At 35.0% G+C, this 22,512-nt stretch overlaps 1 protein-coding gene across 1 annotated transcript in view; it reads right to left on the bottom strand.

Annotated features, from left to right (window-relative positions):
• LOC129746288 (discoidin domain-containing receptor 2) overlaps positions 1-22,512 on the bottom strand; it is a 903,668-nt gene that overhangs the window by 172,092 nt on the left and 709,064 nt on the right. The window contains exons 8-9 of the mRNA XM_055739885.1: positions 18,392-18,599; positions 6,661-6,852 (exon numbers count right to left, since the gene is read on the bottom strand). Coding sequence (XP_055595860.1) covers positions 6,661-6,852; positions 18,392-18,599 — 400 coding nt within the window. The remainder of the gene's footprint in view (positions 1-6,660; positions 6,853-18,391; positions 18,600-22,512) is intronic.

Raw genomic sequence — 22,512 nt, 5'->3', positions numbered from 1 at the left:
TATAGAATGTGATTCCTGCTCAAGTAAAATGTATTCTTTCGCAGTTCGAAAATAAGATCGACAAGAAAAGTCTCAGCACATCTAGAATGAAGACTTTCATACGTACTCGAACAAAAAATGCCAGATACATCGTAAATTGTGAATTATTTATCATTACCCGTTATTTTTGTTATTTATCATAATTAAGAATTTTTCGATTTCAGGTTTTTAGAATCTATAGTAAATTGTACCGCAAAAGCTTCCAGAATTCCAAAGTATTTTGATCATCCAAAAAGTGCAGTGATGGTGGTTTGTATCGAAGAATAGTGAAAATAATTTAAGTTTAATAAAATTTTCATTGTATGCATTTTATCAAAAGAAAAACAAAACAGTTGTAGCTTAGATATATAAAGCAAGAAATCATATCGAAGTCCATTCGCTTGATATATTTGTAGAATACCTGTTAGATAAAATAGTGCTCAGCGAAAATAATGTGTATATATCGTAAAGAAATGCTAATTGACAATTGCTGCTGGTTGAACAATGTCATGAATATATATTGGTACTCAAAAATTCATTAGAATTCGATTGGACATGAACCAAAATATTCCATATTTATCTCCAAATTTTTAACATAAATTGAAATACCGGAAGATATTCCATCTGAGTACACGTCATCATTTTTAACAATTAAAGGATAGAATGTTTCTCAAGAATTCAAATGAAGGTTGCTACAGTAGCGTTGAGCAAAATTGTGCTTTTCTTTTGTGATATTTTTAAAGAATCGAACGAAGGCTGGCAGAATGTATAATTTAAACATTTTAAGCTTGGTTATCTTCAGTAATTAAAATATGATTATGGTTTGACGTTTTAGCTGATATTTATATCCGTATTAAATTTGTCATACATATTTTATTGTTTAGAAATGTGGAAATATATCCACCATCAAAACATAGTGATTTATGATTTTGTTAAATTTTGCTTGTGTTGGAAAATTTCTTGCTTTTTATGTCACATGATCACGGTTGGCCTTTCTTTTTCTTTCCTCCTGTCTAGATTCCAGCCTTTGCACTCACTATGACGCTTCATCTTTAATTAATTGGTACGAGTTCACAATAAATTCAATAGGTCCCCAACTGCTTTCTCACATCTGCTCGATTTAACCTACTTCAAAAAGCAATTGTATTGAGTTGTGCACTTCCGGATAACTTGGGCCTTACCTTGCATAAGCCATTCCACTCGCACTTCCATACTTGTTAGGTTAACTTATTTACCTAGATTAAGGTACTTTTAGTTAAATTTCAGGACTAAATTGAGTATTTTTTATATTAATACGGCTAGAACGTAGAATAAAACTATTGTTCAAACACCATTACCACTAGAGTTCAATTTTCAAGAACGATTCTTGTTTGTTTACTATTTTTATATGTTATATGTTTTTATATGTTATTGAGGATAGATGGTGATTATTTAAGTCAACATCATAATCAACATATCTAAGTGGCTCTAGTTGATAGTGGTTTTTGATTGTCGTTTAGATTTGTTCTAAATGTTTTTACTTCTCACCTATTTCGAAACTTTAGAAAACACTGATTTCGTTTCAAGATTACAATTTTTTTTGGAAATTAATTCTTGTTTAAGCATTCAATTTGTAGAGGTAAGATTTGATGATAAATTTCAAACCTAGCAAACATATAGTCGCATAAGAAATGATAGCTCAAATCGTTAACAATGTTTATGCGAATTGCAATTCCTACCAGATAAGTGAACGATCGTTAAAATATTATATATTTAGTCGGTATAAATCAGATCTAATAAAAAAGTCCACCTTGTTTGCCTATTTATTCTCTTCCGCGGTATTAAAGTGAGAAAACAACCTTGTTGTACTCTCTGCGATAAGCAGTGAAACCAAATGACTAAAATTCAGATGGTTCATTTGGAAAAATTGTCCGATAAGAGAAGCAGCAAATATTCTCGCTGGCAACGGTTTGCATGCATTGAGAGCAAAACTTGCGCTCTCTTACATACTTTCAGGATGTATGAATAAGGTATTGAATATCGTCCAATTAGTATAATTCTTATCGCTTAAGCCAGAAGTTACACATGTATATTGCCTTCACTATGGTAGATAAATACTGTTTTTTCGAGTTTTATGCGATGATTCTATAAAGTATATGAAACGTATAACAAAGTTGAGAAATATACCTATGAATATACTAAAATGTTAGTGGGGAAGTGTAGGTAGCGATATAATTATGCCCAAATGGGGTTTCAACCGGGGGAAAATTTTTAGAGAAAACCCTATTTTGTTAAGTTTTAACTGCATAGTTAAAGCAAAATAATTATACAATCAAATATTCAACGGTGTTGAAGAGTTTATGAAAAATATGGGAATTCAAAGAGAGAGAACATAAACCTTAAATATAATGAATGTTTTTTTTCGAATTCGATGTACACCATATTCATCCCGCATGTGTTCTTCACCACTATCAGCGTAGCCAGATTCGTAGATTTATTGAAGATCGATAAACATACCAATTTGGGTTTCACGAGATTTAGTGACCTTTTTTATTGGTGGTCGGATAATTTCTGAATCCATAGAAACCCTTTAATTGTTTCAACTATCCGTAGAAAATCCGTAGCAAATGCTGAAAATTTGCAGATTTTGAGCATCGGTCCGTAGATCTATTGCAGTGCTCAAAATCCGTGATCTCTCTTGTACCACCAACACCGTCATGGTTGCCACATGAACAGATTTATTTAGAAAAGTACAAGGTGTTTCGTTTTTGTTATTGAAGTTTATCTAAAAAAAATATTGGTCAAAATTCGACTTTCTGGGACGCCTTTTTTTTTTGGTAAACCGGTCGGTTTTGGTCGGTTGCCGGAAAATTGACTTAGCTCCAGAAAGTCGATTTTTGCCATTTTTTTTCTAGATAACAGGAGATCATGACGTTTGATGCATTTTGAATGGCATTAACCCTCCGTTTCATAAAGTAGAAAATTTGCGACAATTAAGGTATGGAAAAAGTGAAAAATCGTATTTTATTAAAAAAAATTTCTTGATGTACTCATCATTTCGCACTGTAAAAAATGATTTTTAAAGAAAAATTAAAAATCATGAAATGGATGGTTAAAATTGGAAATTTCATTTTCCAAATTTCCTTTCCCCCCGTACGTGATTTTTGAAATTTTAAGGTAGATTTATGATTAAAAACAAATTTGAGGACCAGATTTTGATGTTTTATGCATTTTTATGTTGTTTGACATCAACATTAAAATTACGATTTTTGAGGGTCAAAACCAAAACTTTGAGCGCTTTGAGCCACGCCTAAATCTAGTCTGATTGAACTAAAATTTTGTGCAGATCTGGTTTTTGAGCCAATCTACAAAATGTACACGGTCGCAGGGGCGGTCCTAGAGCTGGCTCTTGGGGGGAAGGGGGGGTGATTTTCCAATTTTCAAAAATCAGTCGATTTAAAGGACCTTTATTTATATGAAACTTCTGGAACCTAATTTAATTTCCTTTGCTCTTGAATTTAAAGTTATCATTCAAAATTTTAAATTTGATTGAACTATAGCATATAAATTATGAGAAAAAAGTTATTTATATTTTTTCTTGTTCATGTATTTAAGTACCTACACATAATTCCTATTTTTTTTTATGAATTATATATTATATTATATGAATTATAACCAAAAAAAATATGAACTGAAGGGTGGATTCTGAAAGTAAATACTTTTCTTTAGTGAAGAGTCTTAATCATTTGCAATGGAAATAGCCAAGCTTTCAGATTCAGAATATCAAATCTTAAGCTAAATTTTAACTTAAAATTACAATATTCTTTTGTAGATGAGCTGAAAGCAGTATCGGTGACATAATGGCTGTAGATCTTGAAACCCAGGAGTGTTGGTTAAAAATCATTAGAAGATCTTCTAACTGTTTAGCATGATAGATTTCCTTATTGCCTAAAAAATAGTGGAATGATAAGGGGATAGTTTTAATTCACAAGGGAAAAATTAAAACCGAGGCAAATTGATTTCGGTTGATTTTTGCATCCCAAACTTAATTTTTTGTCAGATTTTTTCTCTCCCTTCTTATTTTCTGGTCTTCAGTAATTTTAAAACTAAGCAGTTTAGAGTGAAACCGATCAATGATAATTGATGAAGTAACTAACCTACATGAACAACAAGAAATATGTAAATCCTTTTCATTATCTTTTATTTATTCAACGATACAGATTAGAGGGAAGAATGCCAAAAAGTGACAAATTCCCGGAAAAAAACAATGCAGATTTTGTCTAGATAATATTCGTATTTTAAAAAATGGGGAAACATACTTACTTCTATAATTTTTTCTCATGGTACATTACTCACAGTCCTCATGAAAATTAATTTTTAAGTTAAAACCTTTTTTTCTAAATCTTTTTGATATTTTACACTTTTGCTAAAAAGTGCACAAATTTCTTCAATGAACCTTTTATTTTCAAAATGTATACCGGTAACAAGAGCTGATAAAAAAAATACAAATTAGCATTTAGTGCTCTGTAATAAATCGAAATCAGCTTTCAAACTCTTTGCACCTCGGAAAATGTGAATTTTGTTTCTTTGTGTTATAGTTTTGAATGTAAATTTTGGGTTCTGGAGATCAATTAGAATCTCTATCGCCAACACCAATTCCTTCATATTGAAATAGCTTTTATAAATACTTTTTTGTTCCTTTTGGACTCTAAAAACTAATAGGGAACGCAAAAGTCGTAACAGTTTTAAAATTTAAGCTATTACTATGAATATTTTATATTCGATTTCTGTTTGGTAGTACTGGTATTTTTTTCATGGTAATTCATAATATGAATATTTGGTGTGATACATTTCAAACAGAAATAATTAAAATCAGAACTGAAATTTAAACTTTTGATTTTGAATTTCATAATAAAGGTTATTAATTTTAAGTTTATAATTCATATTTGAATGGCGGAAAATTAAGGGTGAAAAAAAAACTCGCGAAAGAGAATCTTTACTGTGATTTAGAACTTGTATTCTTATTTTTTTTCACGACCGTTTAGATCACCGCTGGTTTTATCTTTGGGGGTTCTCGTTGATGTTGTTCGGTGATGTTTAGATGAAAAGATATGCTTTAGTTTCTACGTTTCGGTTTACTCTTTATTTGAACCATCTTCAGAAAAATAGCTTTCTTTCAAAAAGAAAAATTTGAGTTGAAGCCATACGTTTCATGAACGCCTTTTGGAAAACCGATCACTCCGATGGATAATTTCACTCATATTTGGTCGGGATTCGACCAGACCGAACTGAACGCCATCAGCATTTTTCCGAGTCACTCGAGTTTTATGTACAAATATTTTCAACTATAGACAAAATCAGTAAAACTTAAAAACCAGAATCAATTGTTTATAATTCAAGGAACGCATTCCAGTGAATTATTTTAGAATTTTCGGTTTCGCATAAGAATAACAGGAATTTCAAAATCTGCAGTTTAAAAATTTTCTCATGGCGTTCAGTTCGGTCTGGTCGAAGGCAGGCCATTTAAATTTCTTACAATAAAGGCAATTTTACACTTGAAGGCCAAAGGTTTTTTTACATCTTAGAACGACCAAGATCTGTTAATCAATTAAACATGGTAGAAAAGTCTAAAAAGAAAGAAAATTGAAAATTAATTGATTCCGCACGTTTATAGTTTAATGATTTTTTTAACTGTTTTCTTCTAAATCTGAGCAAATAATAAAGAAACTGCATATTAAAGACAATAAATGTAGGACGATAGTAAATATTTCAAGTATTTCAGTGTTATAAACATATTCAGGGGGGCTATCTTACTTTTTCCATATTGTAATTTCATTAAAATTCGAAACAAAATAAAGAAAGAAATTCAAAATCAACACTCAACAACACACTTCTGTTGAGTTATTTATCAACAAAAGTTATTTGGTATAATTCAGTCCAGGGAATTGCAAGTTACAGCTGCTTAAATTTGGTGGGCCGACTTTTTTCAATATTGAGCCTTTTAAGTGATAAATTAACTTTTTTTGTTGAATAAACACCCCCACGGGGTGGAAAACTTTTAAAATTTAAAAGCATATCTAGTAGAAAAGTTCCAACTTTTTATAGAAATTCGAGCTTTTGTGGGTATTTTATAACGGTTTTTTTGCCGCTTGGGAGGGAGGGGGGGTTGATCACCCCGATCACCCGCCCATAGGACCGCGCCTGCACGGTCGGCTTGCGAAATTCGACATGACCCATTTGCCTGCCATCCTAATATATGTAAGTATTTGAAAATATATTTGTTTAGTTGCTTTAAATTTTCTTGTGATATTTTTTAAACAGTCTAAAACACTTTAATTCTTATAAAATAAGATACATGAAAGCAAAGGCTTTATGCAAAATTCGTGCTGATTCCAGCTAAATGTTCTTCGTCTTGTTGACTGATTATCGCAAATTTGTAACATAGCCACCAATTTTGATGAACCTTAGAATTTTTCTAAGCATTTCAACTGGGTGTGATTTGACGATCCTTTACTATGAAGTATCTATAGGTAATCATCAATATTAGAGAAGCTGTACGACTCAGATATTTAAATTTCGTGCATCGTTATTATGCCAAATATGATTGAAAACTAAGTAGAAAACCCACCGAAAAGCAAAGACCAATTCCCACCGAGTACTTACTCTGTGTCACATGATTCCGTTCGCTTCCGGACGATCCACCGGAACCACTTCCCGCCGCTCCACCATTACTGCCCCTCGAGCCCTTGTTGGCCGTCTGCACCTCGTCCCGCTGCAGCGGATATTCGATGGAATTCTCCTGCGAGATCGAATTTCCGTTCACTTCTTCGTCGGTGAAATTGCCAATCACCGGAGCTGCAAAGAAGATAGAAAAAAAATAGTTGAATTTAGTTTAATCAATGTTCCACCCATAGTTCTTTCGAACAGAGGAAAATTCTCTCAATTAGCTAAGGTTTGTTCAATGTACGGAGTTAGGGAGATTGTTATTGTTTTGGTTCGATTGAATTAGACGCGAAAATGGGTAGCTGACCACGTCATTTCCTGCCCAGTTTCTTTCATTCTTTCTTCGGTTTCACGTGCTAATTGATTTGCTCGGGCTAACGGTTTTCGCTTAAACCAACCAACAGTCATCTATCTGTGAGCTACAGCGGAGAAAAGCGGAAAACGTGTTTATAATTTCGCCTTTTGAATTATGACCGGAATAAATTTCCGCTCGGAGGAAGCCGACTGCCAAGAATTTAGCTTCGTTTAGCAAGTCTTATTCGAGACATCTCGGCGTGCTGCTTCAGTGATTTCTTTTGAGCAGTGCTGCCAGTTTCAAAATAGAAAATATTATATTTGTGAGATCGTTTTTTTTATTGAATCAATTTCATAGACTGTCAACAATAGTTTTTTTTACAGATTCGTAAAATAGTAAGTTACAAATATGAATACAAAAATTATTTTAATCAAAACTGTCAGCCCTGACCTTAGAACAGTACAACACTGAGATGTGTAAAAGTGCAAAAAGTAGCATAAGTAAATAAACAAACAGAGCCGCAAAATACACTCCGGGTTGATCCCCGTTAATTATTTGAACCATCTGAGCGCTCAACACTCCATCATCGACTTTGGGTGGCCTCTGACTCTTTGGTTTACTGATCATTATTCCAGAAGTAGGTAGCTAGTTAGCTTGCTAACAGTGCGAAAAACATTCGACTTATCCCGTCAGGCAACAGCAAAGAAAGGTTCAGGTCGACGTTTGTTTGTACATGACGGTTAATTTATCATCTTTTCCGCCGATTCAACGGACGGTAGCTTTCTCTCTGAGCAAATTTTGTAACTTATCCTAGTAATGCATTGTTAGTAAATAAAGAAGAAAAAATAGAGAAAATCTCAGGATTTTAAAGCTTTCTAACCTGAAACATCTTATCATATTTTTTGGATAAAAAAATGAAAATTTCAATTCTTGGTTGGGTTTGAAAATCTAACATTTGATATCTTTTGCATTTATTACCTCTGATGTTCCTGAGGAAGTATGCTAAGCCCAATAGTTTGAAAACAAGTTTCAACTCATCTATAAAACAATCCTTACAAGCAAATTTAGGAGGATTAATCCCCGCTGAACATATGCTTTTTGCACTTCCACCTAACAAGGTCAGACGGTAATAAATCGCCACCGTGTGGTTTGTTTTGTTTGTAAATAAAACACATGTGCGTTCGCTCCTCCCGGTCGATTGCAAACTCGAATGCATCTCCTCTGAAGTGACAGTTTGCCATAATTTACACAACGTTTAATTTGGATCCCGGCGAAAAATAAAACACCACACACCGTAAGAAAATGGCACTTTTTCACAGTTTACTGGCTTTCGCTAACCGCGGCAGCCGATGGTGTTGAAGACGATGATGATGATTTACGCGGTTTTATTTTGTTTGACAAAGCCAAGAAGGATGTTTGCCGGTATTAAAAGTGTAGGTATGTGCTCATGAATAACGGCCGACCGGGATTCCTCATTGACTCAAGGTGCGGTTTATGAATAACTACTACGTATAAACATTGCGGGCCACGCAGTAGTACTTTGTGCAGCGGTACTTCTTTTGATTCATTAAATTTAATGAGATGAGCTCCGGCTTTATTGGGGGATTTGTCTTTCAGTTTAGAACCGAAGCCGAAACGACCGGTAAATATTGTAATAACTTTTACTTGCAACGCCACTGCTAGAGTCCTGTTACAGATTTTAACGATGATCGACTTGTTCCGGTAGTACTTTCACTTTTTTGTGTTTCAATGAACCTCCTCGTTGTTTTAGTTATTTCAATTCTTTTGAATGAATTTGATAGACTCTCAATAATCTGGATTACCTGGAACTAAGACTACAAAAAAAAATAGGAAGATAATCTACATTCGTCTCGAAAAATCCGGCTCGAAGGACCGTTTGTCGAAAGTTGCACAGATTTCAGTTAAGTTCTACGGAATTTTTGAATAAGTTGGGAATGTTATTGTGTAAAGTTGACTTTTGAGCTACTGCCACATAGCCAAAGCCTCATTATGTTTAAATGCTTTACTGTACTAAAGTTGAATTGTAGAAAACAACAACTGTTTTGTGTAGCTAATGGTGGTATTGAGAACCATCAATCTACGCTAAGATTGAAAATTACATGATAGCGTTTTAAGCTTTCAGTGCATATTAAAATTTTCATCGTCTAACGCATGTTAGTATAACGGTATAACACAAGCGTGTCCGAATGTGGCACTTGGAGAGGCAAGAAATAAACTGATACAAAGTTTTTCCAACCAATATCCTTTATGAACCATCTATAAAAAGTCATGAAAATGTGAACCTATTTTTTTTCCAAAACCATTAATATGGTTTTCCTCAATTGATACTCAAGGATGAAATACCGAAAATAAAACAAACGCAGGTAGTATACGCAAAAACTTGCGAATGTGGTCGCGTATATTGTGGACAAACTTCAGAAACAATTGAAAAACGAATAAAAAATCACAAATACAGTTTCAAACCAAACGCATCGACAACTGGCCTAATGTAACCACAGGGATGATGTAACCTTATACGATTACTCTATACAACGTATGACCAACATCTTTTTGCTAAGTGTTAATGAATCTTGTAATTAAGCTTTTTTGGGTCATATTTAAAGTTTTTTTTTGCCTTGATAGCTGTGGAGATGAAAGCTTTAACCTGATAAAAAAAGCTTAAATCTGACCAAAACAGCTTGAATCTGAGAGATGTTCTCCACACTGCAAGTTTTTTGAAAATATTGTAATTTTTTTTAACTTTCTATCTGTTTTAAATACAGTTTTTATGAAGATGGCTGGAATTCAGTATACCGAAACGTGAAAAATAGCCATTTTAATTTCTTCTTACATGAATAAGGTTGCCAGATTGCTCGGTTTTATCCGGATTTGCTCGGATATTTATTACAAAATTTGACAAAAGTCCGGACTAACCAGGTTACCCGGATTTCATGGAAAAAGCCCGGATGTTGTCCGGATTTATTTGAGAAGTGATCATGAGAAGTCTTTTTGAAAACCTTAAATATGATTTTAAAAAAAATTAAAGATTTTTTGTGCTGAGTAATTCTTGGATTTTGACCAAATTTGCTCGGATATTGCCCAGATTTTTTATCGACATTTTGGAATCAGATGCCCAGATTTTGCCAGGTTTTTAGATAAAATAGCCCGGATTTGTCCGACCCGGGTACGTACCAAAAAAATTTTGGCAACCTGATACATAAATCACCGGAAAATATCAATCAAAGAAAAGCAGAGAAAGTAGCGGTGATCAAAACCAAACAACAAAAACAATAATAGAAAAGATCCTCAAGATCCCAAACGGGATGCCTTGCCGTAGAAACGGGGGATTGGGGTCCCATGAGGTCCCACGAAGAGCTTACAAGGTATTTTACTCCAAACTAAAAATTCTAAATTCTCAATCAAATTTTTTTTGAATAAGTAAGGTTGTTCATGAGAAACAATCTTGACTTAGAATTGACCACTTGATAGGAAATTACTTCGTGATATTGAATTTTTATTGATATTCAACTCATTTCAATGGTTCTGGTTCCATATTATCAAAATAAAAATTGTATATCGTTTATTATAATTCGCATTCTGTATTCAGATTAGGATTCTTGGTTTTTTGTTCAAATCATCATCAGACAATAGAAATAAAAAGCTTTTTAATTTAGGTAAACAATACAAAGCTTCAAAATACGGATCAAGAACTGAAAACTTTAAATTTGCTGCCTCACTCATATTTTAATTCAAAATCAAATTCACAAGTCGAATTAAAAATAAATAATTGGAATAATGAATTGAGATTGAAACCCAAAACAAATCGTATGAAAATTCGGAATCAAATCCGAAATTTAATTTTGAACTTAGGTTGAGAAATCAGATTCTGAAATAATATATGAAATTCAGACTAAGATTCAGCTCGTAATTGAGTTTTACAATCAAGATAAAATGATCACATCAAAAATGCAAAAGAGTAAACTTATAACTGTAATATTTAGTTTTTTTTTTCAAATATTTTATTTTTAACCAAAATCAGTTTGAATGCACAATTGAGTAGAAAATCACAAATGCAGTGGTATGAATTTCTATGATTGCACCCACATTTTTAAGGTTTGTCAGGAATTGAATATCATCAAAATAATCACACAAAACTTTCGGGGCTCCACTTAGCAAAATTTCGCTGTTACTTCCCGTTAGCAAAAATATTTTTTTACTGTTGAGTTAGCAAAAAGCTAAATTTACTTGATTTTAGTAATAAAAAAGGTCATTTTACTTGATTTTAGTAAAACGAAGGTTTTTCAGCCGCTTTGTTCACAGACACCAGCCGCCGCGCCAGTAGGGAGAAAAATAAAAAGCTGTCGCGATTAAGTGCGGTTCCGGATGTTCGTTGCTGATGGTTCTTGTGGTGGCAAAATCCACAACGAAATGGTAGCTGAATCGACACCGGATGCTTACAGAGTAAGGTCTGATCTTAAAGTGTTGAGATTCTATAATTTCTCGATTTCTAATTTGTGTGTTTGTTTTTTTTCCTACCAGGATAAAACTGCAACATGAAGCGCGGCACAGGCCGGTTATGAAGAAGGACCACAACTGGAAATTCAACAAGCTGCATCCGGCAAACACCCCGGTGCTTTCTTTGACGAAGGTGGCATGGCGCTCGCCAGTAGGTGCGTTCCCAGAATAGGAAAAGTGTGAAAAAAATATAAAATTGTGAAAAATAAATTATAAGTGAATGAAATTTGTGTATTTTATTCAATATTCAAACATTCCCCTGATTCACCAGAGAAAAAATAAAGAAACATGAAATTACGGATCCGGGCAATCTTTTTCTCCGGTTTTTGCTAGAAATTTGAGTAAAAACTGCGGCGGCTAACTTTTGTACTCGTTTGCTAAAATTTTAGTTAAAAAATATTGCTAAATTGATTGCTAAGTTTCTAGCTGGTCAAGTTTGAGCAAAATTTTGCTAAATTCCGGCCTCGAAAATTTTGTGTGATGATACCATTTGAAAGACCTTTCAAAATCCCAATCATTTTACTACAACACAACTTAATTCTATCCTCATTAGCCGATTAAAATCAAAAATACACATTTTTGGAGTGGAAATTTCAACCAAAAACTGTTTATAATCATTACTGATTGAGTTGCTGTTATTAGAATATTGTCAAATATTTTTTTTGCGAAAAGTCAATTGGATTATCCTAGGTTTTCGAGATTATTTGTTAACTGTTAATAAAAATTGCAAATCTGTAAGCTCTTTCGTATCTTTAACATGTTTGTGAATCATGGATTGTCCAAACTATCTCCCAGAGAAAGAATCATTTTCCGGAGTGCCAGGTCATAATGTAGCTTGTAACGGGGGGGAAGGTAGTGGGAGGCAATTCCTTAACGATCCTCCACTTCATGTGCCAGGTACCCGAGAGTACCGTGGAGTAGCAATTTGTCCCTATAGAAATACCCGTACCCAGCTAGAGACCTCAGGGCAGGTCTTGATCGCCAGAACACGTTCTAGACGAAAGAGAAGACAAACCCAAACCTAACGAATGATCCTACAACAAACAGCAACATCCAACAGGGTAGCGAGGTGTCCTTTGTAGGTTTTCCTCGCTAGAGCCTATACTACACGGAGCCCGAAACACGCGGAACAAGGAAATATCGGTTTTTCAAAATTGACCACTCGAGTGAAATTCGTTTTAAGATTTAATGTTGAGTTTGTGTGGGAGGTTAGTTGTACAATCATGTGTAAGATTCCTTAAATCTATCTAACCTGATTTCTTTTGCAAGCGCTTGCAACGGTGCTTTCGATGTTTGTGTAGTTCGGCCTTGAAAGAGTTAAGCCGATGTTGACGCCCGGGAATGGCAGAGGGCGGTAAGTTCGACTCGATCAAATCCGGTGGTTCTGATATCGGCTATCCGCGGTGAATTGGGTGGGTGTTTGGTTCCACTATAGAGTTGTTTTTGACATTTCTTACGCACACTTGCTGAGCGTGTACAAATGAGACGGGACAATTAACCTCCAAAACTCTCGGTACAAAAAAAGGACAGCCGGTCGACAAACATGGTCGTTTTTGAGGTTGATTGTCCCAAAACTAAAAAGTGTTGGTGAAACAACCAGCATAATATCACCAACACTATCAGCGGCAAATAGGACTATTCACCTTTTTCGACGACAAGCCGGGTGGGTAAGCCGCGGCTACACGTGCACTTATCGATATCGCTCGATAGACCTTGCAACGTTGCACGATCAAGTGTCCGTTCAGGTGCCTTCCAACCAGGGATGTCAATTATGTCCCGGATGGGTACTCCCTTTCTCGAAGGGAAATCTTCGAGTTTACAAAAAATGAATTGTAAAATCTCACACGATACAGAACATATTTGTGGGTTATTATATTTACCTCTTAGTTGTTTTCTTTTTTTATGCAACTTTCTAATCATTGACTGTCTACGTACTTTGTCAAAGTAGCCTAAATAAAATTATAAATTGCATTTACTAACATACACAAAACTACAAGCTGATTTAACTTACAAGGGTTAACACTACCTAGAGCACGTGTTAACTAGAAACTTTCTGTCGCACCTTGACAACACTCGTTTCGTGGTCGAACTTCAAATGAGCGAGACCTCCTTGTAATTAGGCTCTTTACCCATAAAGTCTGCTTCATTTAATATTGGAACAAATTCTTTTGCTCATTGTGGCGCTCCTAGTGGACGGATTTGGAAACTTTTTTCACCCACGTGTCGGGAAATTCATTACCTTTCACCATGTATTTATGTCATAACACCAAACGATAGCATTTTGTAAACAACCGCCATGGAAGCCGAACGGAGAGATCAAATTGTGCACAGTTTTCTTACGAGTATGAGTACGAGAATTTCTTCGAAACTGCAATGAATATTTTTATTAATTTTTTTTTATGAAAGAATAAAGAAAATGCTACATTTTTATGGAAAACAAATTATGAATTCGTTAATAAATGACTGAACTACACGCAATTGTTTGTGTTCCAATATTAAATGAAGCAGACTTTACATCCGTCGAACTTGGTCAGCACTTGGTCGTACAGCTTTCGAGCACGGATTCTGGCCACATTGTTCTGCTTCAGCGTCCGATTTGGCTGTTTGCTGGCTCGGAATGACCTTATTCCTTCCCGGAGACGAATTCGTCGCACCGTACTGTGAGCGGCCTGGAACTTATTGGCCAAATCGCGGTCTGAAAGATTGGGATTCCTCTTGACGGCCTTGATGACTTTCCCACGCAGTTTCCGGTCGACAGTTCCACTCCGACGCTTCGAATGCGGCTTCCGAGCCGTCGTCAATGTTTCCTTGTACTGCTTGATAACACGCCATACGGTATTTCTGGGCATTTTAAGCTGTTTAGCTAGCTTCGATGCCGACAACAATGGATTTTCAAGAAAACTGTGCACAATTTGATCTCTCCGTTCGGCTTCCATGGCGTTTGTTTACAAAATGCTATCGTTTGATGTTATGGCATAAATACATGGTGAAAGGTATTGAATTTCCCGACACGTGGGTGAAAAAAGTTTCCAAATCCGTCCACTAGGAGCGCCACAATGAACAAAAGAATTTGTTCCAATATTAAATGAAGCAGACTTTAACATCGATCACGACCCGAGGACTATCGGTAGGTCCGTTTTATTTCCTCTTTCTTTGGGTTCGTCATTCATTGGCGACCCCAAACCTGAACGCACTCTTGCTACCAAGTTACTCTGACGTCTGTTGGCTAGGCGGTTTTCAGAGACCAGGAACGATAGGGAGTTGCCTTAAGGTAGTGTTAATACACGGAGAAAACATGTAACATCGTTACAAGCTCTGAACCCTGTTTAAAATCATAGGCATATCTTTGCCAGATATATTTGAAGTGATTATCAGAGGTTTGAATCAATCTATGATTTGCAAACATGAGAAAGATACGAAAGAATAAAATGTCTCGAAAACCTAGGATAGTCCAATTGACTCAATGCTAAAGCAAATATTTAATTTAACAAAATTACGGTTAAAGGTAGTCCAATCAGTCATAGTTTTTAACTGTTTTTGGTTGTTTAATCAGTAATTTGTGTAAAATGTTTATTTTTAAATTTACTCAGCTAAAGAGGATTACAGGATGTATTTCCAAAAGTTTATATTTAAAAGGAGAAACTATTATTGTAAAAAATTTTTACAATGTTTGTTGCTTTTATTCAAGTTCTTCAAGCATTGCACAGTAGTGGTCCAGGACGGAACTAAATCGTGACAAAATTAATTACGAAGATACTATAAGAGATAGACAAATGGTGTCTTCAGAAAAAAATGCTCATCAAACCATGTGCTTTAATAATTCTGAATCAAATATTAGGGTGTGTCATTTTTGCATGATTAACACATAAAAACTCTTTCCAGTGAACAGATAGAGCCAAATTGCCTTCAACAAAGTTGTAGCCATCGATTTTGAGGCAACTTTATCTAAGACAACTACATACATACGACGTTTGGTAAGCGAATTATGATTTTTTAAACATTAAAATGTTAAGGTGTGTAGAAAACACAGTATTCTGGCTCTAACTGTTTGTGAATGAACTCATACAATAAAAACGTCTTCTACGCATTTGTATGAAATAAAAATTCGCATATTTTTCTCTCAAAGAGCAAACATGCATCTGAAGGCGTCCATAAGTTATAAAGGATTTTATAGCAAAAACTTGTACTTTTAAAACAGTCATATCTCGGATTTGTGCCAACCAAAAAATTATTTTATGACGGCACTATTTAGTTCAAATACCAATTTTTGATTGTGAAAATTTGGGAGATTGGTTATTTTCTTAACTCGAGAAAAAAAAATTCAAAAATTGATAATTTTCAATACAAATTCACACATTCGAAGACCCTGTGAAAGAGAACATCCCCATTTCTCGTGCAAAAGTCTAATTTTCATCGTTTTGTTATCGGCTGAGTCCAATGAGATGTTTAAATAAGCGGTTTAGCATATTAAGTCAAATTTGAAAACAAAAAGGTAAAAATAACTATTTTTTTATTATTTTTGAAATTTTTAATTTTTGCAAATTCGACTAAAAGCGAGAAAAATGTACAAAATCGGTTATTTATGCATCACAATGGACTCAGTCGATAACAAAACGATGACTTTTGCACGAAAAATGGGGATGTGCTCTTTCACAGGATCTTCAAATGTGTAAATTTGTATTCAAAATTATCAAATTTTGGAATTTTTTCTCGAGTAAAAAAAAATTACCTATCTTCCAAATTTTTATAATCAAGCTTGTTATGCTTTGTGGATTATGCTTAAAATTTAAGAGACGAATGTGTTACGTAGAAGGGAAGGGGATTTGAAAATGGCCGAAAATTGTGATACGTCATATTTGAACATTCCTAAAGTGAACATTCCAGATTGCCTGATTTTGGTTTTGCCAACAAAGCTCGAAAAAACATAGAATTTAAAAGGATTTTAAATTTTTTTCTTCACTTGTTTCACTTTTTAATATTTCTGCAAATTATTATTAATTTTTTTTATTAAATTTTGACAAATCTAAAAATAAGTGTATCTTTCCCCCGTAAAAGTCGTTTTATTTGATTTAATGAGGAGAAGATACTTTCTTAACAGAACATGATGCTTGATTCGCTGGAAACTCCTGAAGTATTTTCTTCATTCAATATTTTAGGAGAAAATGATGTATTATTTATTTTAGGATATGCATTCCAGATTCCCCGGATTTATTCGGACATGCCCGGGTTCAAAGCAGTGTGGACAAATAAAGCAAACTAAGGTCTCAATAAGGCTCAACGTTCTGTGCTTGTTTTATTCTAATTATTTTATGCGGGAGTTTGAAAAGAGATTTGAACGCTGCTGATGTGTGTTGATAAAAAAATTAAAATTTCAGGTGATTTTAGTCATTTTGTTATAGGATTTTTTTTTTGAAAATTCGCTTATTTATTCTTTGATTTTTTTGGGATTTTATGTTGAAAAATTCGAGGTCAAATGCCCAGATATTGCCAGATATTGTAAAAATTTGTGTTTATTTGTTCAGCCAATAAAAATGCATGAAAAATTCTGCAATGATTACTTTACTCTAGGAAGCCTTCTTAACTTATATTAAAGTGAAACTCTTTGAGATAATAATATCGTTCCTTACATGTTTTATTAAATAAACATTTTAATTCCGAAATTAGTTTTCTTTCCTAGTTTTCTATAACTTAAAGCAGTAGGTATGATTCAAGTTATTTTTAAACTCCAATTTTCCGCAGGGGGCTTTCCACCTAACAAATGGTGTCAAACTTTCACATAAGCTTCAGGATCGTTGAGTGACCCCTCAGAGTAAACCAAATGAGCTGAAATTTGGCAATCGAGACTTTCTTTACTCGACGTGCATTGGGACCAATTCGTAAAATTCCTTCTTCGAATTTACCACCTGGGTAACCAAAAAAAAAAAAAAACACACACACACATACATTATGTTTTTGGTGCTTTGCATCACCCGCCGAGATGCTACTAATCATTAAATGCAATAATCATAATAATCGATCATGAATGGTAAATGAAAAAAAAAAATCTCCTCGAACAGGAATCGAACTTGAGCCTACTGATCACCTCTCCGACATTTAACCAACAGGCCAAATCGTCTGATGTAAACTGGTGAAGCTGTAGCTCTATCATTTAGTTGACTACATCGAGTTGAATCCGCTGCTAGATGCTACGGCAGAAAACGCTCATCGTGCCCCGAATAATTGTGCTCTGTTCGCCCCGAGTCAACAAGTTAAAGTAAAAACGTGTTTTAAAATGGGTTATAGTGAAAAACCAAACATTTTATGATGGTGAAAGTTGATGAACAATGTGTTCATCATGTTGCAGTGCGTACATTGTAGATTAAGGTGATTTAACGATCATTAAAGCTTATTTTTCAGTGCTAAAAAATTATAATATTTTCGTCACATGAGAACCGGGTTGGTTTTTCTAAAATATTTCTGTAAAAATGATAAGAAGATTTCTTTTTTGCTGAAAAATTAATATTATAGGAGGTACGGAAATAATCCCCGTGAAAATTTATTCAAGACAATACGCACTTTTGTAGAAAAATGGAGTGCTTATTATGCCCCGGGTGCTCTTAGTGCGCTTATCTCCCCAATTTATTTATTTTTTTGTGAGGAGGAACAAACCTATCATGGATTTGACAAATAGGGGAAGAGATTTTTTTCTGTCCAGTGTAGTGAATATAAGAGAATAGTTAGGAAAATATTGATCATTAAACAGAAAGGTACATTCCTTAAATCTTAATGTATCTTTCTGTTTAATGATCATTATTTTCCTAACTATTCCCTTATATTCACTACATCCAGTACTATTCGAACAATCAGTGATCAAATACTCACTTGAAATGAAGGAAATCTCGCTAAGCATGATCCACCGCAGCGCAAAGTACAGATGCACCTGGATGTACCGACCAATGCGGTGGTGCAACTTAATGGTGACGTCCCTTGCATTTTCCATCACCGTATCCGGCATGTAGGAAAAGTGCACCGGTTCCCCGCTAAAGTGTTGACCTCCGATGCTGAAGAACACCTTGGCGTGCAGGAATACCTGAAATGTGGAAAAGCAAAAAATACATCATTAATTTCAGTCAAATACCTAGCCAATGGCTCGTTGTAAGCTCATCAAACAAAGAATTGATCGGACTTTATATTATTTAAACAAAGTTCTTGGAAAGGCACTCGCGCAAAGCTCTTTGATTGTACTTCAATTATTTCACGACTCAAAAGTTGCACGATAAGCTTTCGATTGCATTAACGGGCCAAAAGGAAACGCAATGTTTACGTGGTTTAAAAAAATAACAACGAGAGAAATCTCCCGAACGTAAATCAATGAATCCCCGGCTGGCTTGAAACCCGGTCATTAGCGAGTGCACGATGCAAATAATAATCGGTTCGATTTGCCCACCTTTCATTCGATGGCATCGCACGCTGAATCAGATCAGCGGAACCGATATTTTTCCAGATCATTCGGTTCAGCAGCACCGACCTGGTGCTGCGTTGAGGCCGATGAGGATAATCCAATAATATTGACTAACTACTTCAACGGGGGAACGGGGGGTAAAATGCCCAAATTAAAAAGGATCGATTATAATTCGTAATGTGTCATCCAAATAAAACAACACAAGCATCTAAAATGAAAAAAATCCATCGAAAGTATAATTACATAGAAACTGAAATCAATAGACCGTGTTCATGTCTAGAATATGATTTTCAAAAATATGATTTTCTTTCGTCTTCGGTAAACTGTGCAGATGTGTGTAAAAAATGAACCACAACAGGTTAGAGCTATTTTACGTGAGGTGTATTAAACTGTAGGAATCAGGCCTGATTTTGTTTCTTGTTTTTCGTAAAACATTTGAATCAGTATTTTAAGAGATTTGATGGTGGCGTCTTTTGTCCCGACTGCTCATTTTACCCCCTCTACGCGGCTCAATCGACCGGTTTGGAAGTTGAGTTCATTTAGCAAAAGCTGCCACTCCAATTACGGCTCCAATCGGTCGGCTAGTCGGTTCCCACACAGGCAACGTCAGAATTAGCCAGGGTCCGAAAACCCGAAGCATGATGGTCAACCTTCTGGTCTCGTGAAAAGATTCCAAGCACGACGATCCGAGAACGAAAGTCGTGAAAGGTAGATCATCATTTTCTTCTGAGGTTTTTTCCTCTATCTTTTGTTTTCTCCCTTAATTTCTTCGATCCCAACGGATGAGCTCCAATAAGCGAACGTCAGTTTCCTTCGGCTACCGACAGATGGCGAGAGCAAAGCCAAAGAGCATTATCAGCTGGTGGAAAAACTTATTAATTATGGGAAAATAAATGGAGCAAACTACAATACACATCCAAGTAAGCGAACGAGGGCATTTCGCGCTCGCCTTGCCGGAGACCAATCTAAGAAGCTTATGATTTAGCGTTCTTCCTCTCTCACGCTTTCTTCCATCTTCGTTGGTTCGGACCACCAAGAAGGAAACAAATCGACGGAAAACGGAAAATCCGGAAAAGATAATTCCTTCTGGTGCATCGCTGATAAAACGGGGGACCCAGTTTCCCCCACCCTCATAATCGAGTGGGAGTATAGCTTTCTTAGCAGGAAATTTTCCGGGAAGCCAATGAGCGGAAAATGTTGTAGCGTAAAATTGGCACCGAAAGAAATGAAGGAAAACTGTCATCTTATTATAGATCTTTAAGTGCTTTTCCGCTTCCATAATGTTTTATTTCAATTCTTTTTTATTGCAACACAACCATATCCAGTCAATAACTAATGGGAAAAAGTTGATAGCTTTTCATTGAGATCGACGGGGTGGGAAAACTGTTGGACGGATTTGTGTCTGTTTCAGAATTAATTCGAAACTACTTTCGGTCGATGAATCGAGGGGGTGTTGGGGACGGAAAAGTTCTATTTTCTCATCTGTGTTTCCATTGCTATATCGTTCAATTTTTATCGCCATTGACTGGGGGAACGATTTTAAACCCCATCAATAAGTTTAATGAAGGATCCAGACTGCGAGTAATTAGTCGGACAAGTTTACTGGAGTAGGTTATGGATTTCTTTAATTACCGAACGAATCGATTTTGCCTTTCCTTTACAGCTCTGAAAAATATAAGTTTGATCGTATTTAGAGATCCATTGTCACTGTTAATGAAAAGTTTTGACCGGTTCCCAGAAAATTAAACAATGCAACATCGGGAAGAATATTTTTCAGATGTCAACAGTGACCAGTTTAAAGTGATAAACGTAAGCTTCAAGTAAACCATTTGAAATTCTGTTTCTAGATTAATCTGAATAAATCTCATTGAAGATTTTCAGAGTAATCCCGATATATAATAGGTCCCAGAATAGGGTAATGTTCCGGAATCAAACCCCGGTGGCCTCAGGCTGCATGCCAAATTAAGCTTATTTGGTTAACTCTTAGGGGCGCTCATCGAGCCTCAAGTTTGAATGAAAATTTGACATCATTTGTTTTCTCGAGGCTGAAAAATGCAATATTTTAGTTCTTAGTTTTATGCACATTCACCGATTGGTTACAAATTTGACTTTTTTCATCTATACGTAGTTTTACAGATTTTCGATTGAAGAATATATTATAGGCTAGATTTGATATGGGGCCTTCTGACAGGCCAAAGAACGATTGAGACCCCTAAGGTTTTGAATCCGGAAAATAACCCTATATTTTAGCCCATCCTAATATTCAGACTTTCGGAAAGCCACAAACAAATTGTATGATACTTTTACTTTACTTTTCAAATCATATTCTTTCCTTTTTCAATGATTCAGTTTGTTTGTTTCTGATTTTTTTTGTATTTATTATGTTATTTATTATTTTTCTTATTTATTACTATTCTTATTTATTATTATTCTTATTTAACCCGGATTCAATCTATTGCCATGAGCTGAAACACGGCTAAGGTATTTTTAATAATCGACGGCCATGGACTGAACCCGGCTATCGTTCGATTTTTTCTTATTATTATTTTTATCTCAATTGGAATAATACTCACTATTTGCCCTTTCAGGATATTGAAAACCTCTTTGCTCTTTAAGGCGTTAACAATCTCCTTTGCCTGAATAGGTTCGATTCTCTAGATATTAAAAATTATCACAACTCTCACTATTTTCCCTTAGGGCTGTCATTAACCTTTTAGCACTATTAAGGCGAACAAAACCTCTTTGCCCTTCAATGGGGGAACGAATCTTCTTCACCCAAGAGTATGGACGAATTCCCTCTGCCCGTTTTGTAATACTTTGTAATACTTGGGTTGGGCACCACTTCAACCCGGTCCCGTTCCTCTCCCTTACAGAAAGAGAAACGCAAAGAAAAAGGATCTGCCAATGTGGAATCTCGGACGGACCATCCCAAGTAACAATTTAAGCTTTATTATGGTCAGCAAAATGTCGTTTGGACCATAGCATTAATCTTTATAAAAAGCTAAAGTACATTCTATAACATAACCTGGACTCTAATAAAGCCAAAATTAGGCTATTTGGCCCTATCCTAGGAACGTCATCATGACCAATCATTGTTAGTCATCAATATTGGTCACCAAAGCTTTTAAAAAGCTATTATAAAACATGTTAGAGATTTTTGTTTTTTTTCGGTTCTGTCAGTTCTCGGAGTTTTTTTTTTGTTTTTTCCAGCAACCGTAATGGTTGATGAATGATGATTGCATTATTCAGATATGAATCTGGTAAAATTAATAGCTAAAAAACCAATGTTTTACCCATATAATGAGCGTCTTTTCTACTGCCAGTCAAGATTTTAGGTAAAATGTATATGAAATAGTATCTTAAAATAAATGCGCCTCGTCAAATCTGATGGTCAATTATGATGGAATTGATGGAAAAAGGCCTGAAAAAATATTTTCCAATGCTTGCATTGTGAATCCATCAACATGGCGTCATTTTGTGCCCTTCGATTTTGCAACCAACATGGCGTGAGTCAATTCATAGTTTTATTATGGTTTAATGA

Source organism: Uranotaenia lowii, chromosome 2 (assembly GCF_029784155.1).
Source record: "Uranotaenia lowii strain MFRU-FL chromosome 2, ASM2978415v1, whole genome shotgun sequence".
In the NCBI taxonomy this organism is placed as follows: Eukaryota; Metazoa; Arthropoda; class Insecta; order Diptera; family Culicidae; genus Uranotaenia; species Uranotaenia lowii.
This window is presented reverse-complemented; position numbering and strand designations above follow the sequence as displayed.